The sequence below is a fragment of the Marmota marmota genome, unplaced genomic scaffold, assembly GCF_001458135.2.
Source record: "Marmota marmota marmota unplaced genomic scaffold, marMar, whole genome shotgun sequence".
Classification (NCBI taxonomy): Eukaryota; Metazoa; Chordata; class Mammalia; order Rodentia; family Sciuridae; genus Marmota; species Marmota marmota.
Genome location: NW_025999874.1, coordinates 424,866 through 440,283, shown reverse-complemented (window position 1 = coordinate 440,283; position 15,418 = coordinate 424,866). Strand labels below are relative to the sequence as shown.

General features: G+C 55.3%; 1 protein-coding gene across 4 annotated transcripts in view; it reads right to left on the bottom strand.

The window, feature by feature from the left end:
• The window catches only part of Crhr1 (corticotropin releasing hormone receptor 1), a 41,151-nt gene that overhangs the window by 696 nt on the left and 25,037 nt on the right, over positions 1-15,418 (bottom strand). For 2 of the 4 annotated variants that reach the window (XM_015507179.2, XM_048786339.1), the window contains 9 exons: positions 12,172-12,257; positions 4,872-4,978; positions 4,012-4,132; positions 3,677-3,830; positions 3,320-3,380; positions 1,275-1,347; positions 918-1,003; positions 637-772; positions 438-479 (listed from right to left, as the gene is read on the bottom strand). In XM_015507179.2, coding sequence (XP_015362665.2) covers positions 438-479; positions 637-772; positions 918-1,003; positions 1,275-1,347; positions 3,320-3,380; positions 3,677-3,830; positions 4,012-4,132; positions 4,872-4,978; positions 12,172-12,257 — 866 coding nt within the window. The remainder of the gene's footprint in view (positions 1-437; positions 480-636; positions 773-917; positions 1,004-1,274; positions 1,348-3,319; positions 3,381-3,676; positions 3,831-4,011; positions 4,133-4,871; positions 4,979-12,171; positions 12,258-15,418) is intronic. The other 2 variants (XM_048786335.1, XM_048786343.1) reach the window with 2 other exon arrangements.

Genomic DNA, 15,418 nt, shown 5'->3' with positions numbered 1-15,418 from the left:
GTGGGAACAGAGCAGAGCATGATGTCTGGTCTGACTGGGGGCTCAGGATCCCCTCACACAAGCACAGGTGAAACATTCATGTCACTAACGTTCTCACGGCCATGTTTGTTGGGACACTTCTCTCAAGTTAGGAAAGAACACCTTTTCTTAATTGGCATCAAGGTGCCACCTGGCCTTTGCCATGCAAAATCCCTCCCCTCAGCCCTGTGACACCCCTCCCCCCGCCCACTGTACTCCCCCCCCAAACCCTGCCCCAGGGCTTCCTGGCCCAGCTTTCTGCCCCCCAATGCCAATGCATAAGGACAGGGTGCCTGGACACACAGGCAGGCCCTCGGGGGCTCTGAGCAGCATCCTACTGGGACCTGGGAGCAGGAAGCCAGCCCTCCTGCCCCCGTGGACCTCAGCATCCTGAGCCCAGCTCTGACTCGGGTTCTCACCTCGCTGTTGAGGAAACAGTAGAACACAGACACGAAGAAGCCCTGGGGGGACAGGGGGACGTCAGAGGCCTGGGCAGGGGTAGGGGGCCCACCCAGACTCCAGGCTGCCCCCAGCTCTGCCCCTCCTCCCAGGAGAATCCCCACCGGAGCAGGTGCCGCTGAGGGCCCTCCAGCGCTGGGGCGAGGGGAGGGCCCGTACCTGGAAGGATTCCAGGAAGGAGTTGAAGTAGATGAAGACGACCCGAGAGACCTCGTCCTCCCCGGGGTTGACAAAGAAGAGCATGTAGGTGATCCCCAGGAGGGGCAGCAGCACCAGAGTAGCCTTCACAGCCTTCCTGGGGTAGGGGGTTGGGGACCCAGAGTCACAGCCTGTCCAGGAGGGAGCTGGGCCTCTGGCTGGGGTGGGAGGTGGCAGGTCTCAGGAGAGACCTGCTCAGAGGCTGGCACTCTGAAGCCCCTGGGTGGGGAGGGGACTGGTACCTGTACTGAATGGTCTCAGATGTGGTGGATGCCCGGAGTTTGGTCATGAGGATGCGGACGATGTTGAAAAGGAAGATGAAGTTGATCTGCAAGTTGAGCACACGGATGGAGACGGGGGGCATGGATGTGTGCAGGATGTCGTGGTGGGTGGAGGGGACAGCTTAGGTCCCCAGCCTTCTCAATTCTGGCCTCAATGTCCCCCACTGCTCTCCTTCCCCCTCATTAACACCCACATAGTCCTGGCCTGGGCTCCTCTGAGTGGTCCCCATCTCTGGGCAGAGGGTCCTCTCTGTCCACAGCAGGTACTGACTGCCCCTTCCCACTGTGCCCTGTCCAGCCCCCCGCCAAGGTTCTTACCAACAGGACCAAGATCATGGGGCCCTGGTAGATGTAGTCGGTGTACACCCCAGGCTTTTTGCCAAACCAGCACCTAGAAGGTCACAGAGGAAGGGGGGGTGGCGTCATCTGGATCCACTTCAGTGGCACAGGGAAGGGTAGTGCTTGGCCAGGGCAGGACTGGGGCTGGCAGTCAGGATGTGGGTGCCCCAATTCCAATCCTGACAGAAGATCAAGCCAGTTGACTGCAGTGCCTCAGTTATCCCACCTGCAGTGTGGACAGCAGCCTCTGTTTGAGATGGAAAGTGATAGCAGACCCTGGCAGGGAGGGACGGTGGAGAAGACCACTGAGTGCCCAGGAATAGGCCGGGGCCCAACAGAGCACTGCTTCCTCTGTTCCTCCTTGTGGTCCCCTGGTGGTGGCTGTGGCTGAGCATGGTGCTATTGAAATAGACACTGACAGTTAGAATCTGTCTGAATTTTTTTTTTAAAAAACTTCAATTCCTCAAGGGCACTTAATAAATAACCAACATCCCCAGCCATCTTTATTTCCTGAGACAGGGTCTCTCTAAGTTGCTTAGGGCCTGGCTAAATTGCTGAGGCTGGCTTTGAAGTGCGATCCTTCTTCTTCCTCAGCCTCCAGAGTTGCTGGGATTGCAGGCGTGTGCCATTGTGCCAGGCTCTATCTGAATTATTTAAATTGCAACATGAATGACCTTAATGGGGACAATTTCACAGGAACTACCTGTTTGCAAGAGACAAAATTGCTTTGCATTTTCCTGAGTTGCCCTCCAGCAAGTTCCAGGGAGTGGGTGGGACAAACTGGAAGCCCTATGTCCTTGTGGGCAGAGACCCACAGTGGCTAGACTTCATCTTGCTCCCATAAAACAGAAATTGAGATCTTATGTGAAACCTGTTGATTTTTAAAGGTGGCTACAAAATCAAGTTTTTGAACAGCACCACGCAAGCCAAACCCAGCTGTCGGAGGGTCAGGTCTTCTGGTTTGCTAGTTCTTTCTGATGTCTCCAACTCCCATTCTTTCTGTTGCAGTGTCTATATTTGGCCAGCAGGTGGAACTTCAGAGCCACTGAGACCCACTTTCTTCTCCATTCCAAGTCTCCTTATCCTTTTCCCAGCAAGGGAGGGTGTGCTGGCTTCCTCTGTGGCCGAGGGCAGCAGGAGGCACCTGGAGCCTGGTCAGATGGTCAGTGGATCCTGAAAATGCTTTGTTGGCAACAATTCTGTCTTCTTCCCCTCACCAGTTTGATCCACCCGCCTTTTCTGCCTCTTTCTCCATCTTAGCTGCCCATTGGAACCACTGAGCAGTTAAAAAAAACCCTGGTGCCCAGGTCACAACTCAGACCAACGACATCCTTCTCTCTGTGGTCAGCCCAGGAATCAGCGCTTTTTAGAGTTTCCAGGTGATTCTCCATGAGACACAGCTATCTAGTTTTCTCCATGCAACAGCGGAAGTCACCCTTCTAGGGTGACTGGGAACAAGAGTCTCCAAAGCTTTAGAGCTGGAAAGAGCCTCTGAGGCCATCTGGACCAATCTCCAATAAATCCATGGAATCTTTGTTAAAACAAGTGTTAATCAAAACATTAACATAGCATACACTAACACGCTAGGCTCTATTTCTACATGCTTACTATGTATCACACATGCTAGTCCTACCAGGACCCTTTGAGGTAGGCACTGTTAGTGGGATGCCCATTTTGCAGATGAGGAAACTGAGGCACAGAGCAGTAATTATTCCAAGGTCATATACCTATGTTTACTGGTGGAGCCAACATTCAGAACCTGGGAAGCTTGGCTCTAGAGACGTTCTTGTTAAAGCGCAAGAGGAATGAAGGAGCCCAGAGGCTGCTGCCTCTCCAGCCACCTCTGACAGAGCACTTGGAGGGACACTTGGATTGAATCCAGCCCCCAACTCTCTGCTTTTATAGATGCAGAAGCCAGGGTCTGGCAGGGAGGCAGAATGACCCAGGGTCCTTGGGGAGGGTCTGATGGAGCTAGGCTGGGAGCCTGGACCTCAGGGCTTGGGGAGGGGAGGCAGGTGACTTACTTCTCATTGTCGTAGTACAGCTTTCCAATGGCCCAGGCCACAATGATGGGGAAAGGCACACCTGAGGAAGAGACAGGCAGTCACAGAGCCCTTCAGGGGAACCTGGGGAGGGGGGATGCTGGGTCTGGAGGACCCCAGTGCAGCCCAGGGCCTAGAGTGGGGTGGGGTTACCAGGGGTTGAGCATGAGCTCACACACCTTCATGATGGTCCTGTTGTCCCCCCCCCCAGGAGGGTGCACACCCCACCATCCAACCTGGCCTCCAGCTCCCAGGCCCCGGCCGCTGGCCTGACTCCAGGTGAGGAGGGGGCAGCAGGGCTTGAAGCATCCGGCCTGGGGCGGGGGCCGCCCCGCTCACCCCAGCCAATGCAGATGAACATCCACTTGCGCAGCCGGTCGGTGGAGTAGGTGAGCACAATGGCCGTGTGCAGGTAGCAGCCCTCGCCAAACATCCAGAAGAAGTTGGTCACGTGGAAATAGTTGTACGCAGCTGTCACCAACCTGCACCAGCCCTGACCGCCCCCCCCCCCAAAGACAGGTGAGGATGAGTGGGGTGGGGGCAGTGACAGCACCCCACCCGGACCTGGGGTCTCCTCAGGATCCCACTCCTGTTCTGTGGGCACGAGGCCTGGCCTGGGCCCCTCCTCTGATCCTGGGCTTGTCCCCATGCTGGCTCCCCCTGCCAGGACACACCACATTGCTCTGGTGGACCTCGGGGCTCATGGTGAGCTGGACCACAAACCACGTGGCGTTGCGCAGGATGAAGGCCGAGATGAGATTCCAGTGGATGATGTTTCTCAGGCACCGGATACTCCTGGGACAGCAGGGGCAGGCAGATGACCAGAATGACAAGAGGAGAGAGAGAATGAGGGACAGGCCGCCAGCCTCATGGCAGTCCAGATGTGTGGCTGGGGAAACTGAGGCTCAGAGAGAGTGGGCTGGCTGGCTGTCACAGAGAGAGGAGGCAGCAAGCTTCTTTCCATGCCCTGTGGGGCCCTTCCTGACTGTGACCACCCAAACGTGAGCTCCTGGGCAGGGCAGGGCATGCTCTGTGGACCGGGCTCACTGTGGGTGCCCCTTTCCCTGGCAGGTGCCCCTCCACTCCAGCCCTTTCAGGATTGAGAGTAGAGGGTCAGCAAATACGACAGGCCTCCGAGGAAGCCCCCGCTGCTCCCCACCTGCCCCCACTCCACGGCCGTGGCTCATTTGAAACTAAAGAGGGGAGGTCACTCCTGGCACCCCACCTCCAGGGCTCCACCTGCCCAGTCTCCAGAAATGGGTACAGACCCGCCAAGGTGTGGGCGACACAGGGAAGCCTGGGCTTTGTCCCTCCTCACTGCCCCCTTCAGTAGTTTCTGTAGAGGGACAGGCCACCAGGACAGGCTCTTCCTGAAGCTCCAAGACCCCCAAGACCCCCATGTATGCCACCCTCTTCCCACTGAAGGCAGAGGCAATGCCCCCTTCCCAGAAGCCCAGGGCTGCCCTGCATCCTACTTCCCCTGCCCTGCTCGAGGACCCAGGGACAGCAGCAGGCAGTGCCAGGGTCTTCTCACCTGAGTCGCAAAAAGAGGACAAAGGCCACCAGGAGGGCCACCAGGGAGATGCAGTGGCCCAGGTAGTTGATGATGACGGCGACATGGTAGTGCACTTTGCTCTTCTTCTGAAGCAGAAGAGAGGGGCGGAGGTGAGGCTCCTGCATAGCCATGCCCCTGCACCCGCTGGACAAAGCGCTCAGGGCAGCGGGGACAGAGTGGGCAGAAATGCTGGGGTGCCCCCTCCCCAGGCCCTCCTGGGTGTTGAGCACTGCTCTGGAGCAGCACTGTCCAGCTGAAGCCAGTCTTCCCTGAATCCCAGGCTCTGCCTACTGCTTTGTGCTGTTGGGAAAAATCTGGGTTAAATGGCATCTCTACATAACACCCCGGGAATGCCGCCCACAGTGAGCTCCAAGCTCACACCTGTCCACGCTGCCATCTTGTCCTAACACCTGGTGGCCCTGGTGGGTGCAGAGACCTCAGCTCTCCAAGACCTCTTTCCTCCACCCATTTTTGTATTGTGTCACCATCTTCCTGGTCACTCCTAAGTCTCTCTGTAGCTGCGGCCAGCTCTTATTTGCCAGGAGAGGGGTGAGAGCACTGTGGATCAGAATCGTTAGCAACCAAGGAAACCTGTCTAGGTTCCTTGGCTCCCTTCCTAGGGCCTTCCCTCTCCCTGGCCCAGGGCTTCTCAAAGTGAACGGGATCTCTCAAATTCCCTAATTTTATTTTTTAATTAATTTAACATACAGAAGGAAACTACTGCCCCCATCCTTCCAGTAATCTTAAGCTCCAAGAACAGGAAGTCTTAGCAGTCACAGAGGGGTTTCATGTCTGTTATGTTCTCAGACCCTCAAGGTGACCCCAAGGGAAGGGTCAGAGGGGCACCTGTAACTTCTTTTATAGAAAGAGCCCCAGAAGTACGTGGACTCCCTCCAGGTCGCCCCACTCCAACCTCCAAACTGCCTCATACCTGCGCATGCAGATCAAGGGGCTAAGACTATGAACAGGTTCCCGCCCTACAACGAGGGACTGGCTGGTGCCCAGGGCTCACTCTCTGCCCTGCTGAGGGCACAGCCCCCACTCACCCTTTTCTGGGTCCCAGGAATGTAGGGCCTAGAAACCCAGAGCCTGGCACACAGCTGGGCTCCATGATTATGAGGAAGGAACAGGGGAGACGGAAGCAGGCGGCTTGGAGAGAGGGTCCCTGCTGGCATCCCCCTCCTTTACCCTTTGCTGGTCTGGGGTGGGGCTAGGGGATTAAGACACACAGGAACTGGCCATATGCAAACCCGAGAAAGGACAGGCTGGCAGAGGCCCTGCTCAGCCTTTCAGAGCACCGCAGAGCTCCTGGCTCTTCACGGACTTTCCTGTCAGAAGTACAGGATCCACGGATGTCAGAGCTGCTCCAAGGCAGCAGCCCCACCCATTCTCCAGATGAAGAAACCGAGGCCCAAACACACACAAGAAGGGACACCTAGCAGGCATCCCAGAGGGGCCATGCCCTCCCGCCCACGCTTCCCCTCCCTCGGCACCCCTTCCAAAGAGACATCCTCCCGTGGAGCTCACGGGGCCAGGAAGGAACTTGTTTTTAGGGTAGAGGTTTTCAAGGACATGCCACGAAATCACATTAGCAACTCCAGCCTCAAAAGGGCTGGGACCCATGGACGTGTACGTGGAGGCAGGGCAGGAGAGACAGAGGGACAAGGTGGGGACAAAGAGGGGGCCTGAGCCACCACTGCAGATGCAGAGGTCTCTAAGCGCCTCTGGCAGATGCCACAACCCTGAGGCTCCAGAATACACACACACATCAGAGCCTGTCTGCAGCTGGGACTTAATTTCCTTTTATTAAAATTTCCACAAATCCATGCTGAGAAGCCCCTGGGTAATGACAACATCTGCAGAGCCACGAACAGCAGGACATCCTGGCTTCACTCACAAGGCCCAGGTGGGACAAGTGAGCAGAGTCACAGGGAGCCCATCTGTTAGGAGCCCTGCCTCTGCCCATCAGGGCAGGCCTAGATTGTTTGGTTTGGGGTAGGGAGGAGTCATTTATTAAGCACCTACTGGATGCTGAGCACTGAGCCAGGCACCTCTCCAATGTCATTGCTTTTCTTTCTCACAACTGGACTCAGAGACTGGTCATTGCATCCTTGTTTTCCCATCGAAGAGACTGGATGACCGGCCCAAGCTACTCAGCCAGCAATTTAAACCTGACTTTGTGCATTTCTTGGGGGACAAGCAGGGATGGACAACCGAGGTGCTGTCTGGGGAGCTCTCCTTCATGCTGGGCCCAGAATCCTCTGAGGGCTTTTGCAGCGGGCGCGGGAGCTCCCGAGTGTTCTTCAAGCGGGCTGAAAAGTGATAACAGGGACCATTCCAGGGGGACAGAGGTTCCATGTGACTTCCTGAGATGTGTCTGGCTGAGTTCAAGCCACCTCTAGCCTGATACAAGTGAGAAACAGCTGGAGAAGATGGCTAGAGGGACAGCAGTGTCACTAAGAGAGGGCCAGAGATACTCGACAGAGGACCACTGTTGAGATATGGATGTGTCCCACAAAGTTCATGGGTTGGGAACTTGAGCCCCAGGACAGAGGGGTTTGAGGTGGGACCTATCAGAGGTGTCAGGAGCTGAGGGCATCACCCTCGTGAATGGGTTGCTGCTGTCATCGTGGGAATGGGTGCTTCCTACAAGGGGCGAGTGTGGGCCCCACCTGCTTCCTCTACCCTCTTTGCCCTCCCATCAGGAGATGATGCAGCTAGAAGGCCTTTAAAGGTGCCAGTCCCCCATCTGGATCTCCCAGCTTCCAGAACCATGACATTTCTGTTCATTATACACTACCCAGTCTCGGGTATGTGTCTCAGGAGCACAAAACAGACTAAGACAGTCGCAAACACTCTGAGAGACCAATCTTTCCAGTTGACACACGGACAGAACAGCCAGAGACACCTAGAAATTTCCACCACCAACAAGAAATTTGGCCAGCACGGTCCTGAGCTGACTGCTCCTTGAGAGACACTCAACAACACCCTGAGAGATGGCTAGTGACCCTCCCCCAAGAAAAAGCCAGTGATACCCTGAGAGGTGGCCAATGACACCTGAATGACACCTGAGGAGAATAACCAGCAACATCCCAAGGGACAGCCAATGACCCTCCAAGAGATGACCAGGGACACCCAGACACAGTGACTGCTTCAGGGACAGCCACCAAGAACTGCAGAAGCAGCTGGATGTCCAAAGGACATGGGAAAAGCCAACCACAGGGGGCTGACCAGCACTCTGTCGCATCCAGTTTGCATACCTAAGAATAGCAGGTTCCCTGAGGCAGGTGACACAGAGGGGCACTGGGCAGAGACCACTGTGCTATGCCCTCCATGACCAGAATCTCACAAGCAATTACTGCTTGTTTGATTTTGAGCAGAGTCTCCAAGACACTATCGAGTCCAAAATGGTGGTGGTGTCAGACCGGTCCCTATGCCTGACCGGATGGCAGCAAGGAGGATTCCACGCTCCCTCCACTCACCCTGGCCTCATCTCTTCATCTCTGCCCACCCACATTGTCTCTTCCTCTCCACCTGGGCTTCCTGCACTGCTCCCCTGATCTTGCTAGCAGATTCCCAATCCGTGGCTCTGCAAAGCATGGTCCCTGAACCAGCGACATCAGCATCCAGGAGCTTGCAGAAGTCTTGAGAAGAGTGGAGTTTGAGCCTCGCTCCAGATGGTCAGAATTGGAATCTTCATTTTAGCAAGAAGCCCACGTGGTTCCTAAGCACCATGTTTCAGAAACCCTTGTCCTGGCCCAGATCCCCAGATCCCCAGAGTAAGTACCTTTACTGTCCTCAAGTCCTGTCCTTCCAGGATGTGCACGAGGGTCAGATTCCATGTGCTCAGCAGAGCATAAGGGAGGGCACTGAGTGCATTCAAGGGTGCAGGAGAGAGTTGGGGACAGGGGGGAAGGACACAGTAGAGGTCACAGTTGTGTGTAGGGGGGACTGATACTGGGAACTGGTGCAGAGTGGTGCTGGGGACTTGCTGCCGACCCCTGGCTGGGCCACACATGAATCAGGCTTTCCAATCAGGGACCTGTCCCATGGTGGTCCTGGCTGTGGGCGCCTGGACTCTGGGTGTCCCATTTCACAGACTTGCTCCACCCCGGGGCGCTGGTACTTCATTAGGGCTTAGCCCAGCCTGCCACTCACCCAATTGGAAACTTTCTCTTTGCAGCTCCAAGAGGGAGGGGCTAAGCCTCTTGGGAGGAGAAGGAGCCTATCAACATCTGGAGGGGCTCAGAAGGGATGGTGTTTTCACTAATTAAATTAATTGATTCCAGAGTAGCTAAGCAAGCAGGCCAGTTCCACCAAGACAGAGAAAGGGTGTCCCTGCTACTCACGGTTTTCTCATCCCTTCCTGTGTACACCACCACCTCCTCTGATCTCCCCGGTGGTGAGAGGCAGAGAGGTAGCAGGTGAGTGGGTACCCTCCATAGGCCAAGACAGCACCCTCCTAATCTCCAGGGGACAGCCACTGAATTATTCTCAGCCCTTGTAGGGGACTAAGGTGAAGCCACTTGCTCAAGATCACACACAATGACCTGTAATTCCAGCTGAGACAAGAGGATCCCAAGTTTGAGGCCGGCCTCAGCACCTTAGTGAGACCTCACCTCGAATTAAAAAAAAAAAAAAAAAAAAAAAGGGCTGGGGATATAGCTTAGAGGTAAAGTGCCTCTGGGTTAAATCTCCAGTATCAAAAATAAAAAAAAAAAAAAAATAAAAGATCACACGCAACATTGGAAGCAGATTCCAAACCCCAAATTGTCTGCCCCCAAAGGCCATGCTGTTCCCACTATATTGCCAAAGTGGGGGTGCTCATGAGAAATGATGCTCTCCTCCTTTCTGGCCTAACCTGCTGGTGGAGAGAGGGAGAGTCCTAGGTCCCAGGCAGAGGTGGGACCTCCAGGACATGGAGAAGGGAGGACTGAGGCAACCAACCTCCTGCCCTGGAGTCTCTGAAGAGAGCTGGGGGGAAACGGGCTGCTGAGTGTCCTCCATCAGCCAACTAGAAGGAAGGGTCTTAAGTTAGAGCAGGAGAGACGGGGAACCCTGAAGACCTCACCCTGACAATCAGGAGGCTCAGATGCGGGGGTGGGGTAGGAGAACAACTCTGGTTACTGCAGCTTTGACAATGTCCAAGAAAGGCACAACTGTCTGCCCCTCTGTCCGATGGTGGGACAGCTGGAGATGTCTGGGGCAGCTGGAGACTTCTGCCATGGCAGATCCAGCAGGGCTCTCAGACCTCAGGTGGGTGCGATGAAGATCTGTCCTGCGAGACAGATGCTATCCCAGCTGCACCTCCCCCACGGCCACCCTCACTGGGCAGGAACAATGGTCTCAAGAGCCACCACAGCACGGATCTGCTTTTCTGAGCCCAAGCCCCGTTCCTTCTGTCTCATCTCCTCTATTGTGTGCCAGGGAGCGTTTTCCATCCCTCTGAGTGGTTCTTGGCCACCCCACCACCCACCCAAGGCCATCTCCTCTGGTCAACTTTCCTAATCTGGACCCCATACCCCTCCTCCAGTCCAGGAGGGTGCTCCTTCCCCAGCCCCAGGACCACCCAGGTCGGCTGACAGTCAGGATGTTCTGTGCTCAGGTGTGACAGTAGGGATGCTGGGCCAAGCCAGCCCAGCCCAGGTCTGACCTGTGAAATCTGAGATGGCAGGAAACCCCTCATTCTGCACCCCAAGGAACTCCGCCGCCCTGCCAGAGCAGTACTGTGAAAGAGCTGGTCATTATTTAGGCTAAGCAGTGACCTGCCTTTGCAACTTCTGGAAGGAGATTGCTGAGCAGCTCAAGGAACCGGGAGGGGCTTATGAGAGTGCTCAGGGCTGGGGGCGGGGGGGAAGATGTCCTCTCCACAACCACCTTGCTTCATTCAGGTACCTGGACTCCGAAGCCCCGGGTTCCAGGCTCTGGCTACGTGACCTTGTGCAAGCCTCTCCACTTCCCTGACCTCAGTCTCCCCTTCTGTGAAGTGAAGGTGTTGGACCAGATCCAGGTTTCCCACTTTGGCCCCATCAGCAGGCTCCCCTGGGGCACTTGTTAAAAATACCAATTCCCAGATCCTCCTGGGCACCTTGAGCTACTGGGTGCTCGGCGTAGCTCTGCGGCTAACAAGTGCTCTTGTGTGATTTCTTACCACCAGGAAGGGCTGGGAAACTCAGGATGGGATGGAAGGTCTCCAGGGTCCTTTCCAACTCAGATCTTGAAGGCAATGAAATCCTCAAGACTGCCTAGACCAGCCTCTTCCTCGCTCCAGGAGCCAGGGGCCCTGGTGGCTTGGGATGGCTTCCCTTCTGCCATTTGCTTTCTGCTCACTTTGCTTTTCGGTTACATTTTCTATTTCTTCCAGCCCATGACCCCCGTCTCCCTCAGCACTTGTGGATAAAGGGAGTAGAGACAGAGGGACAGGGTGGAGGGGGACGGAGGTAGCAGAAACACTGGATGGAGACGTTCGTGCCTCTGCCAAATGTCACCGGAAGAGAGAATTCATGGCAGTACTGTTTGTAAGGACCAAAGACTGAGAATAAAGGTCGGTTCAGTAAGTTATGGCATAGATGGACCATGGGGCATGTGCAAATGTAAAAAGAATGAAAATGCTCTTTTGTAATGACATGGAAGGGTCTCCAGGATAGATGGCTACATGAAAAAAGCAAGGTGTCAAGGAACATGTATGATATGTGACATTTGGGTAAAAACCAAAAAAGTACACGCACACGTAATTCCTTGTACGTGCAGAACAACACTCAAGAAAGTGGCAAATCGGCTGTCTCTGGGGAGGGAATCCACTGGCTGGGGACAGAGGTGGGAGGGAGACTTTTCACTGTATTCCCATCTGTACTTTTTGAATTTTGTATTATGTGTAAGCAATATCTACTCAAAACACTTAAATTTTTAAAAGGATCTCCGGGGATTTTTAAAATGGCACCACTATCCCTACTTCCATGTCTGGTTCTGACAGTCCTCATGGACCTTGGTGTTGCTCAGGTGTGTGGGGTAGAAATGCGTGCGAACCCCACAACCATGTCTGTAGTCTGAACTAACTACACCCCCAGCAGGCAGCCTCCAGTGGGCACGGGGGGAGGGGGAAGGAACCAGGACCCTACTTGTCCCTGTATAGCTTGCCTAGCAGCTGCCGGTCATGTTCCCTGGGGCAGGGCCTTGACATCACCTCTGCCCCCCAGGCCCCAGCTGGCCACTTCGCATCCAGCTCACGCTGGGGTTCCTGGCCGACCCCTTGGGTGGCAGCCTGCCCAGCTCAGCTCACCTCCTCACTGAGGATCTCCTGGCACTCAGAGTAATTCACACGTGCCGCCCAGCTGCCATTGGCCAGGCACTCCCGGTAGCCACTGTCTGGAAAAAGAAGAGAGCTGTGATAGCTTGGCATCTGTCTGTCTGTCTGTCCATCCATTCATCTGGGCCAGCACTGGGCCTCTGGATGGAAGCCTTTCTTATCATCCCATTTCCTGCCCATCCACTCATCTCCCACAGGGCTACAGCAGCCACTGCCTCTGGGTGACACGGCTCTGCCCCTAAGCTGACGTGAACTTGCCACAGAACTGGCCTGTGAACAAGCATGGCTACCCCTTGGGTGCCTCCCTCTAGGCCCTGATAAGGTGGCAGATTCCATGGCGGGTGCTCTTCTGAGATGCTCCCATTTGGGTTCACAGCAGAAAAGGAGGATGAGGTCCCTGAGTCAGTGCTCACACAGCTGGGCAGGATCTGGGGGAAGGTATGTGGTGACAGCTCAAGTGGATTTAAATGACATGGTTCCTTGTAGGACTGTGGGTGGTGGAGGTTTCCAAGGGTGGTTCTTGTGTGACAGGGTTTCATGTGGGGTGGGGGCTCACTGGGAAGGTCTCGAGGAAGGTCCCCTGGTGGCATTGCCCCAAAGCAGGCTTTATTTTGGAGGGTCATGTGGTAGGAACATGGGGGGAAGGATTCTTGGACAGAAAATGCCAGGTGACCGGGTGAGTCTTGCTTGGTAGTGATCTTACTGCACTAGAACCTGCTACAACTGCTCCTGGCCTGGCCTGCGGCACTTGGGAAAGAAGGCAGGAGCATGGTCTGGGAAGGGTGGGTGTTTGTGCAGCCATCAGCCAGAACTGAGCCCCAAACTGTCACCTTCCAAGAAACCCTAAGGGCTGCTGCCTGGCTTTGGAGCTCTGGGATGGACAGAGCTGCCTAAAGGGTCCCTTTTACTGGGCTTTCTACCTGACCCCCTCCCCCTGGACACCAGGGTCATAAATTCAGAAGGGAAGGGACAGAAGGGTTCTAAGTTCTGTCTTGCCTCCTCTGCTGGTGAGGCTTTCCTGTGCCACCCCAGATCCCTCTCTGGCATCAGTAGCTTTATCCTGTTTCCTTGACTTAATTCACTGACTGCAAAAGAGAATGAGCCCTGAGCCATCTCTGCTGGCCTCTGCAGGCCTCTCTGCGGCTCTCACTGACCCACAGAGCTGGAGGAGGACTGGGGAAGCTGCTGAGTTCTGGTCCTTGGGCTTGGAAACCCATAGGGACAGAGCTCTGGGAGGAAGCCAGAGCCCTCTCCTCATTTATAAAAGGGAGCTGCTCCAACGGTTCCCATGGGACCATTAGCCTGGAGCTGCCTCTCTGCTGGCAGCATCAGGACCAGAAGGAGATGCTGGGGGGTGGGGCAGGAAAGTTGATGCTGAGCCCAAGAGAGGGAGCCTCAACCTGGCCTCCTGGACTGAAAGGCGGTGGCCTCCTTTCTAGCCCAAGTAGCGCTCTGGCTGCGCGGAACTGGAAGGGAAATGGGGTTCGGTGGATTTGTAAAGCTCTGCCCAGCCTCTCTGTGAGTGGACCTTGGTCTGGTGCAGTGCCCAGCCCTGGGCAGAAATGACAATGAGGCGGCAGGGCTCTCCTAATTGCTAAAGGAGGGCTAAGCTCCCCCAGGGCAGAGGGCACCATGATGGGGTGCTCTGAAAGTTCTTTGGGGACTGGGAAGCCAGGAACTAAGGGAATGCAGTATCTCTACAATGGACATGAACTGCCTGGGACCAGAGGCTGCTCTGGAATGTCTGCAAAGAGAGGGGCTTGGGGGCAGAGACCTGGTGGGAAGGGCGCGGGGGCAGGGGGTTGTGCATGCAGTTTTTGCCTTAAGAGAGGCAGCATGAAAGAGTGTTCAGAGCTGAGCCCTCCACCCAGGCAGGCTTCCTGCAGACCCTGGAGTCACCCCCACTGGCTGTGTGACCTTAGGCCAGTCACTCAATCTCTCAGTGTCCTTATTCATGAGATGGAGCCGTCCTATTCATGACTTCCACCTCACTGGTGCAGGGTTTTACTTAGAACCGTGCCTGACATATGGTATCGCTGTGATGTTTATTATTATTGTCTTGGAGCAATATTTATATTACCTTATATAACATTCAGAATGTGCCACTTGTCCTGATCAAAGGAGGTGCTGGTGGAGCTAATGGGAAGGCACCCCACACAGGGGGTGGGGCATGTGGAATCCCTCTCTGGGCCGGGCCATCCTAGGCAGCAGGCTTTGACCTGGAGAGAGGAGGTGACCCCGAAGGAAAACAGGCCCCACCCGCTGGGTGCCGTTGCCAGGGAGGATGCGACCTCCTTGTCTTTAATTGCTGTGCTGAGCAGTCCTCCCAAAGAATCACGGGAAAATGGATATTTTTGGAAATGTTTCCCATCCCTTTGAAGATCCGATGAGCAGGAGGGAGGGCATTAAGGAGAAGCCTAGAAATCCTGGCAACACCTCATCAGTAAATGAATTAATTAGTGCCTAATGATTAGGAGCAGCTCTGGTTCCACTCCTCCTGATGGCACAGGCAGGCACATTCCTCATCATCTGGCACTGGGACAACCTGCAAAGGGGATCTTCCAGCCCTGCCCGGAAATGTCCCCCACATCAAGGGGCCCCTGCTTCTTTCCTGGAGTCACAGAAGGAAAAGCAAGGAGCCTTTCTCTACCCCATCCTGCAGGTAGAGAAACCAAGGCCCAGAGAGGACCAGGGCAGAGGGACAGATGGGCTGGCACTGGAACCCAGGATTCCTGGTTTCCACTGAAGGCAGGGCCAGCAAATTGAGTAGCACTTGCCCAGCACTAAGGCCTAACGGTGATTATTTGGGGCATGTAAAGTAACCCTGGGGGACAAGAGTATAGAGTGCTTATGGGGAGCAGCCAGGACTGGGTGCAAAAATAAGCAGGACCATGTCTGCAAGAGCTCGCAGGCCCACGCAGGAGGAGGGACTCAACTTCGGGGGCAACGGGAGCCACAGAAGGTGCATTCCAAGTGAGGGCAACAGGTTCAGATTCAGAACTACGGTTGGAGATCAGAGAGGCTGGGACCAGCAGGTTCTGGTGTTGCTGTAGGGGAGGCCAGATGTGCCAGTATGCCAACTTCGGAACTGCAGCTGTCCCAGGAGCTCCTGAAGATCTCAGCATGGTACGCGGAGCACTGGGCAGGCTCTGGCTCTCTGGGCCTGACTCTGCCTCCAAGCTTTCTAACCTCGAGCAGGTTATTAATCTCTCTGTGCCTC